At 37.9% G+C, this 21,002-nt stretch overlaps 2 protein-coding genes across 2 annotated transcripts in view; one reads left to right on the top strand and one right to left on the bottom strand.

Moving 5' to 3' along the window:
• The window catches only part of C3H4orf17 (chromosome 3 C4orf17 homolog), a 334,730-nt gene that overhangs the window by 123,985 nt on the left and 189,743 nt on the right, over window positions 1–21,002 (top strand). The window contains exons 4-5 of the mRNA XM_078068238.1: window positions 10,757–10,891; window positions 18,655–18,757. The gene's annotated coding sequence lies outside the window, so the exon portion shown is untranslated. The remainder of the gene's footprint in view (window positions 1–10,756; window positions 10,892–18,654; window positions 18,758–21,002) is intronic.
• LOC144381365 (alcohol dehydrogenase 1-like) lies at window positions 1,454–19,493 on the bottom strand. Its single transcript, XM_078068995.1, has 9 exons — window positions 19,476–19,493; window positions 16,675–16,776; window positions 13,500–13,638; window positions 10,949–11,036; window positions 10,585–10,804; window positions 10,118–10,378; window positions 8,824–8,959; window positions 7,800–7,938; window positions 1,454–1,478 (listed from the first exon to the last, which is right to left on the bottom strand). Exons 1-9 carry the CDS (start codon window positions 19,491–19,493, stop codon window positions 1,454–1,456), a joined length of 1,128 nt encoding a protein of 375 aa, XP_077925121.1.

The raw sequence follows: 21,002 nt of genomic DNA on the forward strand, positions 1-21,002 counted from the left end.
CCAGCTCTTTTTCTATTTGTGATTTATTAAGAATATGTTCTATTACTGTTTTATTTTCTTTCTCATATTTTCAGTCACCTTGATAGCTTTTATACTTTATTTAAAACAGTTTTCATTGTATTCTTTTGAAATTCAATTCTTCCTAGTCTTACTTGTTGTTTTATTCTATAGGATGTTTTAATTCTACAGTTAGTTTTTATTTATAATTGATTCATTTAAAGTATTCTTTGCTTTATCTTCTTCCTCTTTTAAAAATCCTAATTATTTTATTCTTTAAGCTTTTTAGAGATTTTCCATTTTATTCGTATGTTTATGCACATGATCTCCAGTCTTAAAAATCATCCAACAACATGGCTTTTATTTTCCCCATTTTACAGTGGGGCCTTGTGTTTGTGTTGGGTCAGACTAGGCATTTGCTATACCTGCAGTAGCACTGAACTGCAGGGTGCTCTCTCAACTCAGAGAGGGAAGGGGTTGTGAAGGTGAAAGAACTAGATTGTCAGGCTCATATTTAACATAGTCATCTTTTAAAAACATTTTTTTCATGTGTTTTCTTTAATTCTTGGACTTTCTGCCATTATGTCAACTGGCAATTCTGTACCCAAATATCAGGAAGGGATATTGCAATTAAACAATTATAAAAGGAATTTTCCTCTTGGCTTTTGTGTTTCAAAAGCTGAAGGATTAAGGAGAGTGGAAATGACTCAAGGACAGATGAAAAATATTAGAAAAGAAGCAGGATAAGAAGACCTAAGTTTTTCCTTCTGCTCCCAATCTCCCAACTCCAATGAGGAAATGATTATACTGACTCAAAGACTTGAAAAAGAAGTTAGGAGGTTGTAGACATGGAGGAATTCTTCTGAGAGGGTCCTATACCTGCTACCTAGGGGTGGAGTTAGCAAGATTTCCCAAGTGTGTTTTCGTGTTTGAAAGCAGATGGGAACTGTGGCTTGACATTTCATGGGTAGAGGCATAGGATAGTTAGGATTAGGATAGAAAATGGCTTACTGTGTCCTGAGATAGCCTTCCAAAGATTTATGACACCCCAGCATGTTGAGGAAGTGGCAAAAACCTGCAAACTCTTTTGTGGCATGAAAGATACAGAGAAATCTGTGTATTATGGAGGTACTCTGAGGATGGGAACAAGGGATAACTCAATGATACATTTTATGGACCGGTGACAGAGATCAGTTGGGTTGATGAACATATCAACAATGTCACCACTAAATCCCATCATCTCTCTTCTTAAAGTTATAGAATGAATTATATAACGTCTGTTCTCTAAGAAGTTATTTTATTACAGCTACATTCAAGATGCACTTATTTTATTTTGCACGATTACACTGCATTTCCAACTTTGATACTCTTCCTCTGTACTGGAACAATCAGACAGGTGATACAGGAAAGAATGAAATCCCCAAGCATGCCCTTGCACCTTTTATCATCCGGGATCTCAGAACAGCAGAATACAGCGGATGCTGAAAAATAAAAGTGCAATAATAAAATGATTGATTTGCTTAAGAAACAGTGATTTCAGCAAAGCAATTTTGCACAGTATCATGTGAGGTTACGTTGCCTACCTTCTCCCTTGCTCCCCCTCCTGATTCCACCTTCAACCTAGTTCACCTGTATGAAATACTACCTGATCATCTGATTGGGATCATCATTAATATCACCACCTGGATACGGGGAAAGCAGGATCAACATCAGGATCCAACATCAGAAAGGAAGGCCTCAGCTTTGAGCCCTGCTCCCGCAGGCTGCATGACCACAAAGACATCCAAACCCTCTGCTACAGCTTCGGATCAGCTTCTGTCAATCCCAGAATCTAGCACTGTGTCTGATTAGGAAAGAAAAATGCATTTTTTGGGGGGGTTCCTTTCCTTTTGTTGTGTGTCTGCTGCCTGCTAGATCCCCTCTCTGCATTCTCCAAAATCTGATTATAAAATTTCAGATGAGGTTTCTTGATTCTTCATTCCTGGTGTGTTTGTTTGTTTGTTTGTTTGTTTATTATGTTATGTTAGTCACCATACAGTACATCATTAGTTTTTTGATGTAGTGTTCCATGATTCATTCTTTGCATGTAACACCAGTGCTCCATGCATTACGTGCCTTCCTTAATACCCATCACTGGGCTAACCCATCACTCCACCCTCCCTCCTCTCTAAAACCTTCAGTTTGTTTCCCCGAGTCCATAGTCTTTCATGTTTTGTCTGCCCCTCTGATTCCCCCCCTTCATTTTTCCCTTCCTTCTCCTAATGTCCTCCATGCTATTCCTTATGTTCCACAAATAAGTGAAACCATATGATAATTGACTTTCTCTACTTGACTTATTTCACTTAGCATAATCTCTTCCAGTCCCATCCATGCCAGTGCAAAAGTTGGGTACTCATCCTTTCTGATGGCTGAGTAATATTCCATTGTATATATGGACCACATCTTCTTTATCCATTCATCTGTCGAAGGGTATCTTGGCTCTTTCCACAGTTTGGCTATTGTGGACATTGCTGCTATGAACATTGGGGTGCATATGGCCCTTCTTTTCACTACATCTGTGTCTTTGGGGTAAATACCCAGTAGTGCAATTGCTGGGTCATAGGGTAGCTCTATTTTTTTTTTTTAAGATTTTATTTATTTATTTGACAGAGAGAAACATGGGGAGAGGGAACACAGGCAGGGGGAGTGGGAGATGGAGAAGCAGGCCTCCCGCAGGGCAGGGAACCCAGTGCAGGGCTCGATCCCAGGACCCTGGGATCATGACCTGAGCCAAAGGCAGACGCTTAACGACTGAGCCACCCAGGCGCCCCAGGGTAGCTCTATTTTTAACTTTTTGAGTAACCTCCACACTGTTTTCCAAAGTGGCTGTATCAACTTGCATTCCCACCAACAGTGTAAGAGGGTTCCCCCCCCTTTTTTTTAAAGATTTTATTTATTTATTTGAGAGAGAGAATGAGATAGAGAGATAGAGCATGAGACGGGGAAGGGTCAGAGGGAGAAACAGACTCCCTGCCAAGCAGGGAGCCCGAGGCGGGACTCGATCCTGGGACTCCAGGATCATGACCTGAGCCGAAGGCAGTCACTTAACCAACTGAGCCACCCAGGTGCCCCAGGGTTCCCCTTTCTCCACAACCTCTCCAACATTTGTTGTTTCTTGCCTTGCAATTTTTGCCATTCTAACTGATGTAAGGTGGTATCTCAATGTGGTTTTGATTTGAATTTCCCTGATGGCTAATGATGATGAACATTTTTCATGTGTCTGTTAGCCACTTGTATGTCTTCTTTGGAGAAGTGTCTGTTCATGTCTTCTGCCCATTTTTTGACTTGATTATTTGGTTTTTGGGTGTTGAGTTTGAGAAGTTCTTTATAGGTCTTGGATATCAGCCCCTTATCTGTAGTGTCATTTGCACATATCTTCTCCCATTCCGTGGGTTGCCTCTTAGTTTTGTTGACTGTTTCCTTTGCTGTGCAGAAGTTTTTTTATCTTGATGAAGTCCCAAAAGTTCATTTCCCCTTTTGTTTCCCTTGCCTTTGGAGCTGTGTCTTGAATTAAGTTGCTGTGGCTGATGTCGAAGAGGTTACTGCCTATGTTCTCCTCTAGGACTTTGATGGATTCCTGTCTCACATTGAGGTCTTTCATCCATTTACAGTTTATCTCTTTGTATGGTGTAAGCGAATGGTCGAGTTTCATTCTTCTGTATATAGCTGTCCAATTTTCCCAGCACCATTTATTGAAGAGACTGTCTTTTTTCCATTGGATCTTTGTTCCTGCTTTGTCAAAGATTATTTGACCATAGAGTTGAGGGTCCATATCTGGGTTCTCTATTCTGTTCCATTGGTCTATGTGTCTGTTTTTGTGCCAGTACCATGCTTCTTGGTGATCACAGCTTTGTAATATAGCTTGAAATCAGGCAACGTGATGTCCCCAGCTTTGTTTTTCTTTTTCAACATTTCCTTGGCGATTCGGGGTCTTTTCTGGTTCCATACAAATTTTAGGATTGTTTGTTCCAGCACTTTGAAAAATGCCATTAGTATTTTGATTGGGATGGCGTTGAAAGTATAGACTGCTCTGGGCAGCATAGACATTTTAACAATGTTTATTCTTCTAATCCATGAGCATGGAATGTTTTTCCATCTTTTTGTGTCTTCAACTTCTTTCATAAGTGTTCTGTAGTTTCTAGAGTATAGATCCTTCACCTCTTTGGTTAGGTTTATTCCAGGGTATCTTATGGTTTTAGGTGCTATTGTAAATGGAATCGATTCCCAAATTTCTCTTTTCTACAGTTACATTGTTAGTGTATAGGAAAGCAACTGATTTCTGTGCACTGATTTTGTATCCTGCCACATTACTGAATTGCTGTATGAGTTCTAGTAATTTGGGGGTGGAGTCTTTTGGGTTTTCCATATAAAGTATCATGTCATCTGTGAAGAGAGAGAGTTTGACTTCTTCTTTGCCAATTTGAATACCTTTTACTTCTTTCTGTTGTCTGATTGCTGTTGCTAAGACTTCAAGTACTATGTTGAACTATAGTGGTGAGAGTGGGCATCCTTGTCATGTTCCTGACTTTAAGGGAAAAGCTCTCAGCTTTTCCCCATTGAGAATGATATTCACTGTGGGCTTTTCATAGATGGTTTTTACGATATTGAGGAATGTTCCCTCTATCCCTACACTCTGAAGAGTTTTACTCAGGAAAGGATGCTGTATATTGTCAAATGCTTTTACTGCATCACTTGAGAGGACCATATGGTTCTTCTCTCTCTTCTTATTAATGTGTTCTATCACACTGATTGATTTACAAATGTTGAACTACCCTTGCATCCCAGGGATAAATCCCACCTGGTTTTGATGTATAATCCTTTTAATGTACTGTTGGATCCTATTAGCTAGGATCTTGTTGAGAATTTTGGCATCCATATTCATCTGGGATATTGGTCTGAAATTCTCCTTTTTGATGGGGTCTTTACCTGGTTTTGAGCTCAAGGTAATGCTGGCCTCATAGAATGAGTCTGGAAGCTTTCCTTCTGTTTCTATTTTTTGAAACACCTTCAGGAGAATAGGTATTATTTCTTCTTTGAATGTTTTGTAGAATTCCCCAGGGAATCCATCAGTTCCTGGATTCTTGATTTTTGGGAGGTTTTTGATTACTGCTTCAATCTCGTTACTGGCTCCTGGTCTATTCAGGTTGTCAATTTCTTCCTGTTTCAGTCTTGGTAGTTTATAGGTTTCCAGGAAGGCATCCATTTCTTCCAGGTTGCTTAATTTACTGGCATATAGTTGTTGATGATAATTTCTGATAATTGTATTTGAGCAAATTGTAGCTGAGAACTTCCCTAATCTGGGGAATGAAACAAGCATTTGTGTCCTAGAGGCAGAGAGGACCCCTCCCAAGATCAAGGAGAACAGACCAATGCCCCAGCATGTAATAGTAAAACTTGCAAATCTTAAGACCAAGGAAACCATCTTAAGGGCAGTTAGGGGGAAGAGACTCCTTACATACAGAGGGAGGAACAGCAGAATAACCTCAGAACTGTCCACAGAGACTTGGCAAGCCAGAAAGGGCTGGCAAGACATATTCAGGGTACTAAAGGAGAAGAACTTGCAGCCAAGAATACTTTATCCGGCAAGGCTGTCATTCAGAATGGATGGAGAGATGCAGAGCTTCCAGGACCAGCAGAAACTGAAAGAATATGTGACCACTAAGCTGGCCCTGCAAGAAATATTAAGGGGGGTTCTATAAAAGGAGAAAGACCCCTAGAGTGATATAGAACAGAAATTTAGAGACAATCTATAGAAACAAGGACTTTACAGGCAACATGATGACAATAAAATCATATCTTTCAATAATCACTCTCCATGTGAACAGCCTAAATGCTCCCATAAAACAGCACAGGGTTGCAGATTAGATAAAAAGACAGGACCCATCCATATGCTGTCTACAAGAGACTCATTTTGAACCTAAAGATACATCCAGACTAAAAGTGAAGGGATGGAGAACCATTATTCATGCCAACAGATCTCAAAAGAAAGCTGGGGTAGCAATTCTTATATCAGACAAATTAGATTTTAAGCTAAAGACTGTAGTTAGAGACACAGAAGGACACTATATCATTTTTACAGGGTCTGTTCAACAAGAGGATCTAACAATTGTAAATATCTATGCCCCCAACATGGGAGCAGCCAACTACATAAGCCAACTGTTAACCAAAATAAAGAGACATATTGATAATAATATGTTAATAGTAGGAGACCTCAACACTCCACTCTCAGCAATAGACAGACCATCTAAGCAGAAAATCAACAAAGAAATAAGAGCTTTGAATGACACACTGGACCAGATGGACCTCATAGATATATACAGAACATTCTACCCTAAAACAACAGGATACTCATTCTTCTCAAGCGACATGGAACTTAATCCAGAATAGACCACATACTGGGTCACAAATCAGGTCTCAACCGATACCAAAAGATTGAGATTATTCCCTGCCTATTCTCAGACCACAATGCTTTGAAACTGGAACTCAATCATAAGAGAAAATTTGGAAGAAATTCAAACACTTGGAAGCTAAAGACCACCCTGCTTAAGAATGTTTGGGTCAACCAGGAAATCAAAGAAGAACTTAAACAATTCATGGAAACCAACGAGAACAAAAACACATCGGTCCGAAACCTATTGGATACTGCAAAGGCGGTCCTAAGGGGGAAATACAAAGCCATCCAAGCCTCAGTCAAAAAAGCAGAAAAATCCCGAATTCACTAACTTTACACCTTAAAGAACTGGAAAAAAATCAACAAATGAAGCCTAAGCCACACACGAAGAGAGAAAAATTAAGATTAGAGCAGAGATCAGTGAATTAGAAACCAGAAACACAGTAGATCAGATCAACGAAACTAGAAGCTTGTTCTTTGAAAGAATTAATGAGATTGATAAACCACTGTCTAGACTTATCCAAAAGAAAAGAAAAAGGACCCAAATTAATAAAATTATGAATGAAAGGGGAGAGATCACGGCAACACCAAGGAAATAGAAACAATTATCATTCCTGATTTAGATGGGCTCACATGCTGGGTCAAAACGAAGAAAGTGTTATAGCAGTGTAAAATTTAAAGACCTAGATTAAATTTTTTAAAAAAATCACTTAACAGAAAATGTAGGTAGAGTTGGGGGAGAGAATATGAAAGGGAGATGTGCTTGGAATCAGAATGAGAAAATCAAAGCATTTATCACAGGAGTAATTCCTCTTTACTTATTGTTGCTAGTTCTCTTCTGTGTCTCCAGCACTTAGGACAGTACTGGCAAATATTGCACTACCACTAAATAAACATTGAATGAACAAATGAACACACTGAGTGAACACTCCATCCCTGCTAGCTGAAGCAGAGTGACTATTTGTCAGAAATGATGTAGAAGGATTTGTGCTCTAGGTGGAGTCTAAACCTTGGCCTTTAAGATTCCTTGCAAGATTGTATGACTCCAGTCATGTCAACTTATTCATTCTAGACCATTTCTCTAACCAGAAAAAAAAACAAAACATAATTGACCAATGTAGTGTGGAGTGGTTCTTAGTATTATATTGAATTCTTGAACATTTCTTTAAAATAGATGTGGGTATTTCCTGAAGAGGGGCCTACAGGTAAAAGCTTTTCTTTTCCTGGTGACAGTAGGGAATAGGGTCGAGGATGTGAAAGATATTGAAGATCCAGGTAGCCCTCTCTTTCTCACAAAACCACTTGGAAATGTTTGAAGAGTCATTTTCACAGTGAATTCAGGGTATAGGAGATCATCAAATAAAGCACTCACGTTTTTCCAGCATGGTACAACTCGAAAGCTTTGTGGAGTTGGTCCAAAGACAACTGATGGGTTACTAATGGATCTATATTAATTTTATTTTGCAGGTAGCCAGTTCCTAGTTGGGGAATACAGTCTCTGGTTTTATAATCTGCAAAACAAAAAGGCTATTGTAATAAGATTTGAGAAATGCCAAACCAACCAAAGGGAAAAAAATGATGTCATGGAGATTTTCTTCTGAAAATTTGACACTGAACATGGAAAATAAATCATTTATACATCAGAAACCATTGACTACTGTTACTAGGTGTGCTGCTCCAGAAATTCTGTTACCTAGAATTCCTTTGGAGAAAAACTGGGTCAATATTCACATTTTACTGAATTGAAAAATCGTCCCTTTAAACTAGAAGTCTCTAGCTCAGCTCCTGGGCTTACCATGGCATAAATATTTCCTCCTCTTTGTATTCACACACATGGAGACGGCATTGGGAACTTACTATCAGAGGAATGGGGACAGATGGGATTGTTAATTGACTAAAGCTGTTCGTCAATATTGCTCATAAATAAGGGCTCTTCTGGAAAGATAAGAGCTGGTGCCAAAATACCAGGTTGGTGTTATATATTTATAAATAATTATATATATATCTATATATAGTTTATATATACACATATATAAATATATATATTATTTATATAGTGTTATATAATTAAGAAGTTTTGCTGCTAAAAGAGCACAACAAACCCACTGGCATGGAATTGATGTTGACTGACCTCAATTATTGACTGAATTATTTGAAACATTGAAAAAACCCAAAAACTATTTTGCAGGAGATAAAAATTGTATTTGTGCTTAAAAAACCTATTTAATTAAATTAACTGAAATTGATTTGCAAAATTATCCTACTCATTGGAGAAGTCTTTTCTACCATTATAGCTCTGTTTCCTCAAGGAGAGGAATTTTGAATTCTATGTTTCTAAAAAGTCAAAAGGGATTTCATGAAAGCAACCAACCAGTCCCTCCTATTCATTGACCTACCTCCTAAGCATACACCCTTCAGTGTCCGTCCAGAGAAAATCACTGATGCATCCAGGGAAAGCTTTGAATTTAATGGAGGCAGCCCAACAATCAGACAGACACCATGGCTCAGGTGGCAGGAATCCCAGGCAGCAAGCTGATAATGATAATAATGACCATAAGCACCTTCCCATGAATAACTAACAACTACCACCAGAGGTGGAAGGAATCACGTTCCTAAATCTTGAACCTCTTCCTGGCCAGATGCTACCTCAACCTCAGTTTCAACACTGCCAGTGATAGGATCTTATTAGAAAACCAGTAGAGTTTAGTGGGAAAGAGCACAGACTGCTAGCTGCATGACCTTAGGTAAGTTACTTAACCACCCTATGCCTCAGTTTCTTCATTTGTAAAAAGAAGAATAATACTACCTATGGTTATGAGGATTAAGTGATTTATCATTCTTAAAACATTTAGAACACTATCTGGCATAGAGTGAGATAGACATATTTGTTAAATAAAATTACCCACTGCCTTTGCCAGACCTTCTCACTAGCCGTGGTTCTCTGTCTAGATTGTCTTGATTTGTATTAAAACAGAACAAATATATACATATGGGTGTGTGAGAAGCATTATTATTTTTTTAAATTCACTTTTGTAGGGATGTATAGTGTACTTCTTTACATCTATTTATTTTACTTTCTGGTTATGAACCAGAAAAGGTTGACTGAGCCTTTCTGTCTTTCTCCTTTCCTCTGTTTTGCCTTATTTTCTCTTTCCTGTTACCTATATCACTACCTTTACTTCCTTTGTTTTTCAATCAAGTACATTAGGTACACACTGAAACATATTAAATGTCTACATTCTGTCCTCTAAACTGTAAGATCCAAGAGTATGGTACCTATTTTATTCACCCTTGTATCCCTAGAACATAACACATTGATGCATAAGGAATTCATTTTTCAAATGAATGAATTGTTCTAATACAGGACCCATAATTATCATGTGAATTAAATAATGTTTATACTTAAATATAAAAGCATATATGCAGAGCTAGGAATAAAGAAAAGGGAGTACTGGTATTGTGGCCTTTTGAATGTTTAAACTTTGTGTACTACAATGACATATTTTTAAGTGTCTATTGCTTTTATTTTTAAAATAAATGTTTTAGAGTGAATTTACATTCTGTTTTTACATATGGGGTCCACAGGTCCAAAACCTATGTTCAGGAGAGTTTATACCTATCTACATGAGGATATTTAGCATGTCCCTTCCCCCATTAAGCATCTAATCACTGTGCCCCAAGCCCACGTACCATGACATCACTGAGTCCAATGGCCTCAAAGGCAAAGTCAACACCAACTCCTGTCATTTCCATGACCACCTGCTGGACAGGCTTCTTGAGTTTTCGAGGATTGAGACAATCAGTGACCCCTAATGCTCTGGCCCGGGGAAACTTCTCCTCATTGATGTCAACCCCAATGATTCTAGAAGCACCAGATGCTTTACAGCCCATGACAATGGCTGAACCGATTCCACCAAGTCCATAGACCACGCAGGTGGAACCACGAGTGACCTACAAATTCACAAGGCATGTTTGTATTAGGAATCAAACCTGGGCACATATGTAATTAAGAAAACAAACAAACAAACAAACAAAAACAACCACTGAAACTTTTGGAACTGTATATAACAGTTGAACATTTAGACTGATTGGTGTAATTTTGATGTTTTCCAGGCAAATCACTATGACATATACTAACACACAGGTACCTTCCTCACCTTGGCCGAGTGCACAGCAGCCCCGTAACCTGTGGGCACCTCACAGCTTATGACACTGACTTTATCCATAGGAGCAGCAGCATCAATTTTTGCCACTGCAATCTCAGGTACAACAGAATATTCAGTGAATGTGCTTGTGCGGAAAGAGTGATGAATCTTTTTCCCTTTGCAGGTAAATCTGCTAGTCCTGTCCAGCGTCAGTCCCGGAGGAGTCAGAACACTGTTCCGCGGTGACATGGACACAGGTGCAGGCAGTGGTACCGATGTATGCTGTTGTAAAGACAGAAGGGAGCACCTTCAGTTACAGGTCAGCGCTTGTACAATATCAGCAATTTAATAAAAGAGTAAGGGGTAAATTACTAACTCTTGCTTCTCACAGAAGTTTCCCTTGGGATGCAAGCAGGAACTGCATTCTCTACACTGTGGAATAGCGAGTGTGAGGACTTTATCTCCTATATATATATAAAAAAATAATACAAGCATTAGTTTAAAATATTATTGGAACTGAAATACAATTGGATGGTTTGAAAACTTGCTGCGGGCAGATTATGGCAGCCAGGATATGGCAGCCCATTATTGTTTTTTTTCTTTTTAAGTTTTTATTTAAATTCCAGTTAGTTAACATACAGTGTTATATTAGTTTCAAGTACTGTTCTGATGCAACACTTCCATACAACACCCAGTGCTTTTAACAATAAGTGTACTCCTTAATCCCCATCACCTATTTGACCCATCCTGCTGCCCACCTCCCCTCTGGTAACCATCAGTTTGTTTTCTATGGTTAAGAGTTGGCTTCTTGGTTTGTCTTCCTGTGTTTTTTTTTTTCCCTTTGTTTGTTTATTTTGTTTCTTAAATTCCACATATAGTTTAAATCATATATTTGTCTTTCTCTGATTGGCTTATTTCACTTAGTATAATAACCTCTAGCTCCATCCATGTCATTGCAAATGGCAAGAGTTCATTCTTTTTTATGGCTGAGTAATATTCCATTGTGTGTTCTCTATACCACATCTTCTTTATCCATTCACCAGTTGATGGACACTTGGGCTGTTTCCATAATTTGGCTATTGTTGATAATGCTGCTATAAACATTGGGGTGCATGTATCCCTTTGAATTAGTATTTTTGTACCCTTTGGGTAGATACCTAGTAGTGCACAAAAATGCTCTATCATAGAGTAGTTTTATTTTTAACTTTTTAAGGAACCTCCATACTGTTTCCAGAGTGGCTGTACCAGTTTGCATTCCCCCCAATAGTGCAAGAGGGTTCCCCTTCCTCTGCATCCTCACCAACACCTGTTGTTTCCTGAGTTGCTCATTGCTGTTTTGAATGAGAAACCATATAACCTGGTTTTAGAAATTACATTATTCTTTTGGGCAAATAATGGAAATTTGGGGATATTTCTTATGGGGTGGATAGTTGTAGGTCTGCTTGCCCCTGCTCTGGAAATAGAATAATGAAACTAAGACTAAACCTTACAGATGTTATCTAATTTAACCCTATTGTTTTCCATTTGAAGAATTTAAGCCCCACAGTGTAGTCACCTGCGTAAAGTGGCCTAAATAGGTAATAACAGAGCACTTTTCATTGAGTCTTCTTGCCCCATGATGGCACACTGACCCATAGCAGCCTCTGACATATTTTCTTTAGTGGGGCTAAGTTCCTAGATATGCTAATTCCAGAGAATAAAAGGAATCACTCTCCCTCTGCAGAGAGGGTTCTGGAGAGAATATTGATTATATTTGGATCCAGTCATCAGCTAGCCTTCCTAGGCCTTAGGGTGACAGGCTGGATAGGGTCTGTGAAGAAAATTAATTAACAGTCATCACAGACTTACAAAGACCTGGTCAGAAGTCTACAACATTGTTGCTGATGGCCCTTACAATTTTCTTAACAAAGAACCACCCCCACCCCACCCGTGGTCTCTTGCAGAGTTTAGATGGCATTAAAATCTCTTGTAAGTTTAAATAAGGCACATCTTAACTTCACTGGCCCTTAAAAATTTCAAAGGTCCTGGATCTCAAATTCAGGAGAACTTTTGCTCTCTTATCCTTTCCCTCCAAATGCTCATTGTTTTTCACAAAACTTTCACTGGAATTTTTTTTCTAGCTAAAGAGGATGAGTTAGAGCATATATCTCACATGTTTGCATTATGTTCTTGGAGACATAGAGATCATGCCTTTTACTTTTGTCCCCCTGCTGTGCATAGTATCAGATGCATGGTAGCCACTCCATAATTGTTTGCTAAATGAATTCCCTGGTAAGAGCTTCACAAGTGTCCTGACTATGCACTCTCTTAAATCTCTTTGTGTTCCTGGCTCCAAATTGTGAGGTTTTGTAGTATCTTAATCTGTGTGATTGCTTTTATTCATTCTGTTCATTTCAGACGTACTAAGAATAGCTATGTCAAAATCTTTTTTGATAGTCTGGGGAAGAGCATATACTTGATTTCTTTGATTCTTTGAAATATCTTTATCATCCTGTCAATTACAATTCAAATTCTATATTCCAGTTGATTAGAACATTCATTTGTCAAGCATTCTAATGCATTCTAACCCTGGGACAGGCACTGTGCTAGGCATGTGGGGGGTAAAAATATATATAAGAAACAGTCTCAATAGTTTTCAATCTATTTAGAGGTACAATGGTCCTATCTCAAATCTTATTTAGCTATGGATATACACTTGGCTCATCTGTTGCCCCTCTGGATTGCTAGAGAAGACAGTAGGGAAACTGTGACTCTTGGAGTCCCTGGATACACTTAATATAATGATATGTGATTAGTTAGACGATCTAGAGGCAAACCAATTTTTTTCTCCTGTAAATATATGTTAATGCATTTAAGTTCCTCTTCTGTGCAAGGGTTGCTCTTTGGGAGGCTTTTTGTGGGAAGGGTTTCATGGCCCCACTTCCTACCTGGTTTCACTGAGCTCACTCCTTTGCCAATACTCTCCACAATCCCAGCTCCTTCATGGCCTGGGATAAAAGGAAAGACTGCTGAGATGAATCCTTTTATTGCATGATCATCAGTACCGCAGATCCCTGTAGATGCCATCTGCATAGGAATTAAGTGACCAAGGATCAGTTGGTTTGGAATTTTTCTTTCTTTCTTTCTTTTTTTAATCTGAAACTGATTATTAAAATTTTTTTTACATGAATTATGTCATTTGATCCCTATACCAATGCTCAGAGGAATACAGGGCAGATCTTATCATTTCCAATTTAAAGATGAGGAAAGGGAGATTCAAAGACTGAAAATGACTTGTCCAAAGTCACATGGCACATGTTCAGATCTGGAAATAAATTTAGGTTTTTTGAAATCTACTCTGTACATTTATGTCATCAAATAGTTTTGAAAGATGAGGGACAGTTGCATACGATGAAGGACTTTTTGCCCACATTATCAATAGCACCGCCATTGAGAAAGAATTTTAGGCCCATATTGTGGAATGTTTTAAAACTGTGCTCTGGGAAAATCTGTTTTTAGCATTTCAAACTTGTACGTTGGAAACATTCTTTAAATTAATAATGTAAAAATGAGTTTCAGTTAAAATTAACCATTGCAAAATTTAGTTGACATTGAGAAGTGTGTGTTTTTTTTTTTTAAGATTTTATTTATTTATTTGACAGAGAGAGACACAGCAAGAGAGGGAACACAAGCAGGGGGAGTGGGAGAGGGAGAAGTAGGCTTCCCGCGGAGCAGGGATCCTGATGTGCGACTCGATCCCAGGACCCTGGGATCATGACCTGAGCTGAAGGCAGACGCCTAACGACCTTGCCACCCAGGCGCCCTGACATTGAAAAGTTTTAAAACTTCTTACTTAATGGCCTGAGTTTTCTTGTCTGTTAATAGGCCTGACCCAACTACATTGATCATAAAAATGAAACATTTCATGTACCATAGCCCCTAAGTTAACTGCTCTGCCCGGAAGACAGCCAGGAAAACATATGCCCGAACATACTGACTAGCTTTCCAGTATGTGTAGTGGGAATGGCAGCATTTATAACGGGAACACTGGGAACAACCATGGTGTATGATTGTGGCAAATGTCTGAGAATATATCTCATGAGCAATATGCTGTGCTTTGGGTTGCCACAGTGCTAAAATGGCTTCAAGATGCTATCAAAGGCCAGAAGTGTTGTTTCAGGTAAGCAGCAGGCTGGAATCCCCTTGTTAGGTTTGTCCTATATATCAGATAAGAATATGCAGTTATTTTGGGGAAGTCATCCATGGCATAAGCTGGAGGTGGAACTGTCTGTGCTTATGAACAGATCCAGTCCTTAAGCTTGATTTTGTCTAGGGCTCAGTGCGATATTGCTCAGGTTCTTGCTGCTGCAACGTCTACCTTGGTGGACTGTGGATTTATTATTTAGGGGTTAGCCTTTGTGGTGAAGGAGCATATGTATGTAAGAAGACAATATTGGCTAATTAGGAAACATTTCAGCGGATGGTGACCCAGTATACAGTAAGCACTAATTGGGGCGCCTGGGTGGCTCAGTCGTTAAGCGTCTGCCTTTGGCTCAGGTTATGATCCCAGGGTCCTGGGATCGAGTCCCGCATCAGGCTCCCTGCTCCGCAGGGAGACTGCTTCTCCCTCTCCCACTCCCCCTGCTTGTGTTCCTGCTCTCGCTATCTCTCTCTTGTCAAATAAATAAATAAAATCTTAAAAAAAAAAAACAAACAATAAGCACTAATTAAAAGCTGTTTGGATGGATGATAAATAGAAAAACAGCTTCTGAGAGACTGTGGACTTCGAGAAACAAACTGAGGGTTTTAGAGGGATGGGGGGTGAGGGGATGGGTTAGCCCGGTGATGGGTATTAAAGAGGGCACGTGCTGAATGCAGCACTGGGTGTTACATGCAAACAATGAATCATGGAACACTACATCAAAAACTAATGATGTAATGTATGGTGACTAACATAATAAAATAAAATTTAAAAAGAAGAAAAACATAGCTTCTGATTGGCAGTCATTTACTAAACTCCTTTCTCTGTGTACATTCTTATCACTTTTCATTTTGTTCTTTACCATCTCTCACTGGTGAAATAAAATCTCTAGCGTAACACTAGACATGGAGTTGATATATTTAATGTTAGTTCCCATATTCTCCTGTTTTGTCTTTCATTGCCCATCTGTCTTTTTCTACTTTCCTCCTTCCTTTCATTGCCTTTCCCTCTGTCATCTTTCCAATTCCCTTCATTTCTTTTCTCCTATAACCATCCTCCTATACCTTCTACTTTGATTAGATATAGTATGGACTAGAAGCATGTGGCTTTCAGTATTTGTTGTGTTCATTAAATCAAGTGTTGAATTTCCTGGTCTCAAATTAGAAGATAGGTGAAGTTAATGTTTAATAAGACTTAACACAATAATACTCCAAATATGAGTATTTAATGATTTTGTAAAATTTGAGATGCATTGATTGAGAGGTGGTTTGAGAGTGGTAAGGAGTCTTTGACAGGCCAGTGTTCTCCCATCCCTGGTCTAAGTTCTGTTCAATAATGGTTAACTCTTCCAAGTCGCTTTGGAGACTATCATGGAGTCCTAGCTGCTCATTCCTAGAAACTGAAATTTACCACAGACTGAACTTTTTCAGGCAAACTCTGAGATTATTATAATCTATGAGCCCAAAACAATAGAGATAGAAAATTAGTCTGTTAGTCACTGCATATTCATTTGTTGATATCAATTTTATATCATAGAAGTAGGGGGAAATGCACTTCTTGGCTCCTTTCCCTCAAAAATGAAAAAAAGTTACTACTTAAAGCACGTTCTAGGTCACGTTGTGAAGTATATAGGCCTATGGTATTATATAATTTAAGTAAAAATTTCAATCCTGAAAAAATAATTATGGTGGATGAGTGAACTACTAGTATTTTACAAGTATTAAGAATATCTTAAACATTCATTACCTCTATTCATTTATCTTCATTTTAAAATTTCTTCTTTTACTAAGAAAAGTGGACAAACCCCAAATGCAAATTTTATACATATTATATATATATATATATATGTATATATATATGAAATGAAACAGGATTTCCTTACATTTACCTTCAAAGGTAAAAGTTAAAAGACTTAAGTTTACCTTAATTCGAACTTCCCCAGCCTTTGGTGGTTCAACTTGTACTTCCTTAATTGAAAGAGTAGAATTTGCCGCCCAGGCAATGGCTGCCCGGCATGTAATTGTCTGTTGACACAACGACAATAAAATGACATCATTTAATGAAAAATTTTAACTTTTATTCTGATCATACAAATGACACTTATTTGTTACAATTAGTAAAAATACAAAAATCAAAAAGAAACAGAAGAAAGATCATTGCAATTTCAGATACAACCTGTTGACATTTTAGCATATTCCCTTCCAGTCTCTTAAGACAATTCTGATGTAGTTGAGATTGTATCTATAAGCAGTTTTGTATTCTGCTTTTTTGCTAGTAACAGCCACCATATAGTGAGCATTTATTATTTACTTGTAAGTAAGCATTTTCTCGTGACTCCAAATGCTTTGTAATCAGAAATTTAAATGGCTACTTTGTATTTCATCGTTTGAATGTGTCCAATTTGCTTAATAACTATCTAGATATGTAATTACTTCCATTGTTTTAACTATTCTAAAGTATACTGTGATAAACAACTTTGTTCATAATTTTGACTTGTCTGGTTTCCTAAAGTAACAATTACTTTGGAAAAGATAGAGACATTGTTAGGGCTAAATTGATTTCCAAATTTCTTTACAGAAATGTTGAATAATTTGGCACAATTCCTAGAAGCATAAAAGAATATCTGTATCATCATTTATTCCACCCTTATTAGCATTGACAGTAGTCGTTAAAACCAAAGTATCTAATAGGTACAAAAAGCTAGCTATTTTTTTCCACTAGTATTTTTTGAATGCTAATCATGTTGAATATTTTTTATGTTTATGTTAGTCATATGTATTTTCCTGTTTTGTGGAGTGTTTGGTCATATAGTTAATATAAGTATCTACTGGCATCTTGGAGTTTTTCTTATTAGTCATTTGACCTCTTTACACATTAAAGGAGTGAGTTATTATCTGTCAGCTTGTCATACATGATTTTCCCTGGTTGATATTTGAACCTTAATTTTTATGAAGTTACATGCATGTGCATGCACACACACACACACACACACACACACACACATTTTAAAATTTGGCTAGTTGAAGTATCTTTTCCTTTGTTATTTATTCCATTTTTATACTTTGGAGATTCTCTCCATATAGAGACTAAATATTTATCTTCTTTCTGGATTTTTATAGTTTGATTTTTAAATATTTAACTCTTAAATCCAACTTAAAATTATTTTTTTGTGTGATGTGCCATCATAGACTCTAAATGAATTGTCCTAGCATGAACTCTTGATTGTTTCTCTCATTTCTGCTTAAATTAGCCCCTTTACTACGGAAGTTCTTACCTTTACAGGTTAGGTTGCTCTTTGGAAACTGTTTCTATTGTCCCATTTTTCTTCCTGGCAGTTCCTGCAGCAGCATCTTGATGATTTGAATACTTTAAGTTTTTTATTTATCTTAATATCTGGTGGGGTTAGTACACTTTATAATTTTATGTATGTTCCATTTGCAAGTTTACTGCACTAGTAATTGTAGGTTGTACTGAGCTGACTAAATCTGTTATGTCTTCAAGAAATTTAGATCACCACTAGAGGAGTTAATATATATCTTATAATACAAAGAAAAGGGACAAATGCCAGAAGAGAAATTAAAATAAATGATACCAAAAAACAAAATTACTTCTGGGATGCCTGGATAGCTCAGTCGGTTGTTTCTGCCTCTCAGTTTTGGCTCAGGTCATGATCTCATGGGTTGTGGGATGGAGCCCTGAGTCGGGTTTCTCGCTCAGCTGGGAGTCTGCTTGAAAGATTCTCTCCCTCTGCCCTACCCCTCCTCACCACGTGCTACCCCCAAAATAAATAAATAAATCTTAAACAAAAAAGGAAAAAACATTACTTATTTCAGGATGAAATAATTCTGCTTTTACCTACTGAACTCAAGTAAAAATTTATGAAAAAACTTTTGTAATTTCAGAATGATACACACTCAAGGCAAAAAACTTGGAAAACTCAGACAAAGGTAAAAAGGAAAAACTGCAAGTCTGGCACCCATATATTACTATTTGTAACATTTTAGGGTAAGTGTTTCCAATTGACAGTCTGTGTGTTTGTGTAATCCTACTAAGAATACTGTTTTAGAGTCTGCTCTTGCATTTTGCTTTATAAATGTTTTCCAGGTAATTTAAAATGATCACTTAGGACTTTATTGACTAATGTATCATAATTTATTTAATCAGTTTATTAGTATTTGACACATCTGCTTCCAATGTTATACTCTTTTTTTCTTTTTTGAGAGAGAGAGAGATAGAGAGCGAGCACGAGTGTTGGGAGGATCAGAGGGAGAGGGACAAGCAGGCTCCGTGTGGAGCACAGAGCCCAACGTGGGACTCGATCCCACCACCCCAAGATCACAACCTGAGCCGAAATCGAGTCAGAGGCTTAACTGACTGAGCTATACAGGCGTCCCTCCAGTGTTATATTCTTAAAAACAATGCCACAGTTAACCTATTTATAAAAACAACATAATTATTTCCTTTGAATAAATTTCTGGGTCAAATGATAGGCAAATTTTTAAGACATTTGATACAATATTTTCAAACTATCACCCAAGAAATTTCTAGCAAGTTATTTTCCCACCAGTGATGTTTGAGTTTCCACAGGTGGGAAACATTAGGTATTGTCATTAAAAATCTTTGCTAATCTGATTGGAGAAAATGGTGTCTTAATTTTGTTTCAGTGTATGTTTTTAGATAACTAATGAAAATGATATAGATCTATTTTAAAGGTAGCACTTACTTTGCCTGAAGTGTCCATGATGAATTTTCTTTCCATGGTGCCTTACAGGTATACCCGAGAGAACCGTACTTCTTTGACTCTGCTCCTGGACAACCTAGACAGAGTATTTATAATGTTTGCATACCAAAAGTTATTAAAAATAACTACATAATCACACATCGACATGGGAAAAACCAGACAAGTGAAGTGGTTGGCAAATATGTGAAGGCGGAGGACAGAAAGGAACGTGGGAGTGATTAGGGAGAGAGTGGGTTAAAACAAGGATGCTGAATTAAAGAGAGCTTGAAAGGTAGCAATGCGTGAGAAAGCAATGAAGGGACTATTAAAATGTGAATCAAGGAGTGCCTGGGTGGCTGAGTCCTTAAGCGTCTGCCTTGGGCTCAGGTCATGATCCCAGGGTCCTGGGATTGAGCCCCGCATTGCATTGGGCTCCCTGCTCAGCCGGAAGCCTGCTTCTCTCTCTCCTACTCCCCCTGCTTGTGTTCCCTCTCTCACTGTGTCTCTCTCTGTCAAATAAGTAAATAAAATCTTTTAAAAAAATGTGAATCAAGTGATAGAAACTAAGAGGAACATCAACTACTAATTAGTTAACAATAAGAATTTCTGGAATGTAGTTACATGAAAGGTATTGGTAGATCCAGGCAATGAAAGTATAACACAGGGTCTCTCTGGGAGTCTAAAAAGATAGAAAAGCGCAAATAATGATACAAAGTACTACAAAAAAGCTGAGAACAAAGTAACAAAGATGATAAATGCTAAAGGAAATATGAGGTCATTTTGACTAATCAGAGAGTTTTATTATTTAGGTCAGACTTGAGTTGCATCTGGAAGAAAGAATTTATATAAAATAAAATAATGGGTAGCATATTCACAATGGCGGTTTGAGCTTAATCGAGGAAAAGTGAAACTGCATAATGTGGGCTTCGAGTAATGCTAATAATGATGGTGAGCTGCTGTTCCTGATAATGATAAGGATGACGATGATCATCATGATTATCTTTTAATATTTGCTTACTGCAGTGTTTCTCTACATCAGAATGCAAAGAATCCATTGCAGGAGGTTGTTAAAATTTTGTAATTCTGGTCCCCACCCTTGATATTCTGGCTTCTGCTGGATAAGGATACCAAGGTAAATATTAGACTAGAAAACATCAAGGCACCACTCATTAATTTGCAGAGTAAGAGTATGAGTTCTTTGGTTGGCTACTCAGGCTGCCCCTGATTCACATCTCTTAGACATTATTTGTCCAGAGCTTCCTTGGAGGAGGCCAATGAATCAGTTTCTCTGCTGAGAACGTATTACCTTCACAGCTCACAACTACTGTAAGGTAAGAATAATTTGGTTAGGAATAGATGTGAGAGTAATTTCGGGCAAGCTTCAATAATTAGTAGTTCTCTAGGTATGGAGTTTTTCTGGCAACGGAACTCTCTTAACCCCCTAATTAGTTGTTTAGAAGTTTCATTTGAAGGGTTTTATATCTCCTAATAATTCAGAAATCCTGTCAGGGTCCTGGCCCTAACACTGCT

This window comes from Halichoerus grypus, chromosome 3, assembly GCF_964656455.1.
Source record: "Halichoerus grypus chromosome 3, mHalGry1.hap1.1, whole genome shotgun sequence".
Classification (NCBI taxonomy): domain Eukaryota; kingdom Metazoa; phylum Chordata; class Mammalia; order Carnivora; family Phocidae; genus Halichoerus; species Halichoerus grypus.